We start from the raw sequence: 5,000 nt of genomic DNA on the forward strand, positions 1-5,000 counted from the left end.
AGAGAGAGAGAGAGAGAGAGAGAGAGAGAGAGAGAGAGAGAGAGAGGGGGGGGGGGAAGTAAATAAGTAAATATCAAAAACATATTTTTAAAAAATATTTTGATCATATATAACATCAAATATGATTTGCAAGAGAAGCCAATATCTGACTTATGGTTTCGAATAATTAATACTGGTATATAACCTACACAGCGGAGGTCCAACGCTTTAACAATATTCTTAGATTTAACATATTCCTGTAAGTTTTTCTTGGCTATTGAACGCTGCTCAGTATGTAAGATCGTATACATATATATAGATATATATACAGGTTGAAGGCTATTTCATGGTAAATGACCTATGCTCTATCTACCAAGCCCCGAGGGAGCTTAACTGTAATCCCTCCTCGCAGAAGACTGCAGTCCGCTCAGTGGATGGACCGATTATCTCTTAGATGCAAGGGGTATCACAACATATGTGCTGGACCCACCTATCAGCAAGGAACCTCCTACCCTAACTGAGGTCAGGATTTCTAAGCTGAGGAGTAGGAAAGCTGCAGGCATATGTGATATCCCTGCTAAACTGCTAAAGGCTGTGGGTGAACCCATGGGACGGGGCTTGCATGCAGTCTTGACTGCCTACTGGCAGTCTAGTTCCATTCCATTCCCACATCGACCTCCATAAAGCGTTTGACTTGGGGCATAGAGAAACACTATTGGAGATTTTTAGATTCTTAGTCGAACTTCTCCCCTGTTAATTCAGGGGTGAGGCAAGACTGTGCCCTTGCACCAACACTTTTCAGCATCTGCATGAACTGGATAGTGGGCAGAGCTACTACCAAAGTCAGTGTGGAGCAAAATTGGGCAATATCAAGGCCTCAGACCTTGACTGTGCCAATGATGTTGCTATCCCATGTGAGTCTCTGGAGTCCCTGGTGGCTCTTGATGCATTTAGCAATGAGGCGAAGTCCTTGGGCTTAAAGGTCTGTTCCAAGACCAAAGATTCCGGACTTTGGGGGCCTATTAGGGGAACCTGTTCAGTCGATTCATGCTTGCGGTGAGAACGTTGAAGTCACAGAGAGCTTTGCATACCTTGGTAGTGTAGTCCATATCTCCGGGCTGTCAGACCAAGAAGTCAATAGACGGATTGGTCTGGCAGCCATGAACTCGATCAACACCTATGCAAAAGGACTAAGCTACGTATCTTCAAGGCCTGCCAGTTTTGCTCTATGGAAGCGAAACCTGGATGCTATATAGTGCAATGGAGTCTTGTCTTGATGCATTTTGTAACAAGTTTTTTTGCCGGATCATGGGGTAAAGTTGGCAGGACTAGGCTACACCGTGAGATTGACATGGGACCTGTTATTTGCATAATCCGGGATCGCCAATTCAGGCTATATGGGCACCTAGCCCGTTTCCCTGTGGATGACCCTGCCCATCAGGTAGTCTCTCTGCGAGACAATCCTGGGTTGAGGAGGCACATGGAATGCCTTAGGAGGCCATGGCTTGGGCAGCTCAACGAGAACTGCCGTGAAGAGGTAGAGATGAGCCGAGGGCCTGCCTGGAGACTCGTCATGAGGGACCGTCGTGGCTGGAAGCGAAAGTTGGATGCGGCCATGTGCCCCCGTCGGCGATAGCCCCTTGATGATGATGATAACCTTATGAATTCAGATGTAACTGTATTGCACCTGCAGTTATAATTCACGCGTTATCAGTCATCAAGGATATCTAATGAATGCATATCGTGAATGTACTAGAATACTGATTTATGATTAGTAACACTTTTAATCCCAATACACAAAGTTGAGACCGTTTATAACCAAGGTGCTTTTATGGTATATGCTTGTAAAAAGGTGCCAGTTTATTGCACTATAGGATATTCTTCATACTATATGATCTGACCTTAAACATAAACAAATAGTCAAGAACTCTATTTCATTATTTTAAGACTTTAAGGATGAAACACCCCAACTCCTCAACCCCATTCAATTTTCTTAGAACTTAAGGAGTCGAAATCCCTTTTCCAGACAGTGAGCATCTTAAGTATGCGAGTGGCCTCAGGAATCCATCGGTACAATAAGACTCAAGTTTCCAATGATTGTAAGTGGTGGAAAGAAAATTATATACAAAGATTTGCATTTATTGTGCAGAACGCTGCAAAGACAACATTCTTACAATCACTAAGAATAAAAGTGGTTGTGCTGACAAAAACATTTCGTCAAGACCTCTCTAACATGGTTCACAAAGATCGACGAACACCTGTATTCTCATGTCTTATGCTTTTTTTGTTTACAGGTCAAAGATCACACAATGGTTCTAGCCTTTACTACACTTTTATGGTGTTTTGGTCCCACAAGCACGCCTCTATTGAGACTATTATACAATTTGGAGACATTTTGATTTTATTTGAAAGGAAAAATCTTACAAATATCTTGTAATGAGTATATGCAGGTTAGATTTACATGTAATCTATCCTCAGGGTAGTATACATGTGTGTGTGTTTATGTCCATATATATGTGATTTATTTTTTTCCAGTTTCAAATATTTTCTTTGTATGGATGAGCTTTAAAGTATCCTAACAAATCCTCAACTTCTAAACGGGCTTCGGAAAATAGTAAAATATAAACAGATATTCTTGAATACAAAGACACACTCTACACTCACCTCAGTAAATTCTTCGTAAATTAATCTTTTATGACAAGCTTTTTGAAACCGGCCTCTACGCGCGTCATTCTTGTCGTATTCTTGAAACGCTACCAAGATTAGGTCTGGAATCTGCTAAGGAAATTTACGAAACAGGAAACATATGCCATTATTACATGCTATCTAGCAACATTTTAGTGATATATATATATATATATATATGTGTGTGTGTGTGTGTGTGTGTGTGTGTGTGTGTGTGTGTGTGTGTGTGTGTGTGTGTGTGTGTGTGTGTGTGTGTATATATATATATATATATATATATATATATATATATATATATATATATAACAGCTCTTTTAAAGAACATATCGGGGACGTAGATCTGTGAGTCCCAAGAGGCCCCAACCGCCTTCCTCTCAGTTGTTGTTCCTGTACAGCCTCACGCAAACCACTGTATCCAGCAAGTATGTTATGCAGGCGGCGATGCTGACGATGCCCATGGCGAAGCACTTCTTGTTGTAGTCGTCTCTGTAGACGTTGCCCACGGCCTTGAGGGCATCTACGCCCACCGTCAACAAGAGGAGGGCGAACAGGGCGTTGAAGGCGATTTCCTGAGTGAATGGGAAAAGAAAAACAAAATGAGTTATTAATACATACATAAATACACACACACATCTAAATACATGTGTATATATATATACATACATGTATTTATATATATATATGCATATATATGTATATATATGTATATATATACATATATTTATATATGTATATATATATATGTGTGTGTGTGTGTGTGTGTGTATATATATATATATATATGCATACATATACATGTTGTATGCATACATACAACAAGCCCAGGTAGCTTGCCAGGTGGTTTACCCCTGAATTAGGTGGTTCAGGGTACCCGGGTTGTCATCGCGACTGGCCCGCCGTCACTCAGTCCCCGCCCCTGGGCTTTAGGTCTGATTTCTCTGGGTGGCATCAGGGCATTTTCTTGGTAAGGGTTGGATTAGGGTTTCAGTTAGGATCAAAGCGATTGCACTGAGAGATCACGTCGACATATACAGTGATGGTATTGTATATAAGGAAATAATAATTAATTGTAAGGAACTTGTTTACTCTTTTCATGGTCATCTGTAAATTATTCTACAAGCATAAAAAATGATTATAAATACGAATATAAATAATAATTATACATGCGAGTATAATCAATGATTATAAATGAAAGCATATATATGTATTACGAATGAATACCTACCAATCTTAACACTTTACAAAAATCTTAATTACATAATTATAGAAGTAAAAGAAAGTGAATTAAACGAATCTCACTCTTCACTCGCTATAAGGTTTTATTATGCTCGGTAGCCCACGTATCAGGCCAAGATAATATTGAGCATTGGGCTTCTAGCTTGTTCAAAGTAATGAAATATTTACAAGTACACTCATTCGTAATAGTGTGTGTATGTATGTATGTATGTATGTATGTAAGTATATGTATATATATATATATATATATATATATATATGTACACACACACACGCACACTCACACACACATATTGGCTTTTATTGTTTTACCACAGTCTCCCCCCCTTTTTTTTCTATGATTGTTCTATTTACAAATCAGTAGCGAAACTTTCTAATGGAATTACTTTGATTAGCTTTATTCCTTTTTGTGTTTTAAGCATTTCGTAAATTTTTAAGATCTCGATTTTACTTCAGTTTTATTTAGAGCTTTAGGGGAAAGAATTTATCATTTTGTTTATTATTTCTTATAAGTACGTACCATTTTTCATCTCAAGTTTTCATTTTCATGCTTTTCATTTTACTCACATCCATTTTTCATTTGTGTGTTTCAAATGTATTTATTAAAATAAAATATATATTAAAAATGTTTGTCTCTGACGTCACTGAGGCAACGTAAGTTTAAAGACACTATAAGAGAGATGATCAAAGCAGTCATCAAGTATGTTTCGCTCAGTCCTGTATGTGATGAATAACCAGCAGTGTCGCCTTAGTTAAGCGAACAGCGAGAGGCGATCACGAAGAATATTGAGCGAAGTACTGATGTACAGTAAGAAAAAGAAAAGAAAAGAAAAACAACAGCTATGGTTACCTTTTCTTGTGGTCAAAGAGGAGCTGAACGTCTCTCTGTCAACACCTGATAATGTGGCTAGCTACCTTGCCTCGCTGTTCCACACCACTTCGTCGATTTTTCATATGACTTTCCGCAAAGGGTAACGATACTTGATCCTGACTGCACCTGACATTCTTTTCTTAGAAGCTGGACATGGTCTTAAGAACATGTTTATTGAATAATCTGATCTTATTTCTGTTAAATGAACCTGGCAGGTGTTCTTTCTTTT

The 5,000-nt window shown here is 38.7% G+C and overlaps 1 protein-coding gene across 3 annotated transcripts in view; it reads right to left on the bottom strand.

Annotated features, from left to right (window-relative positions):
* Positions 1 to 2,104: 2,104 nt before the first annotated feature.
* LOC125036909 overlaps positions 2,105 to 5,000 on the bottom strand; it is an 8,397-nt gene continuing 5,501 nt past the window's right edge. For all 3 annotated transcript variants that reach the window (XM_047629855.1, XM_047629857.1, XM_047629858.1), the window contains exon 4: positions 2,105 to 3,233. In XM_047629855.1, the coding sequence (XP_047485811.1) occupies positions 3,039 to 3,233 (195 nt within the window). In that variant the 3' untranslated portion in view covers positions 2,105 to 3,038. The remainder of the gene's footprint in view (positions 3,234 to 5,000) is intronic.

Source organism: Penaeus chinensis, chromosome 22 (genome assembly GCF_019202785.1).
Source record: "Penaeus chinensis breed Huanghai No. 1 chromosome 22, ASM1920278v2, whole genome shotgun sequence".
Lineage (NCBI taxonomy): Eukaryota > Metazoa > Arthropoda > Malacostraca > Decapoda > Penaeidae > Penaeus > Penaeus chinensis.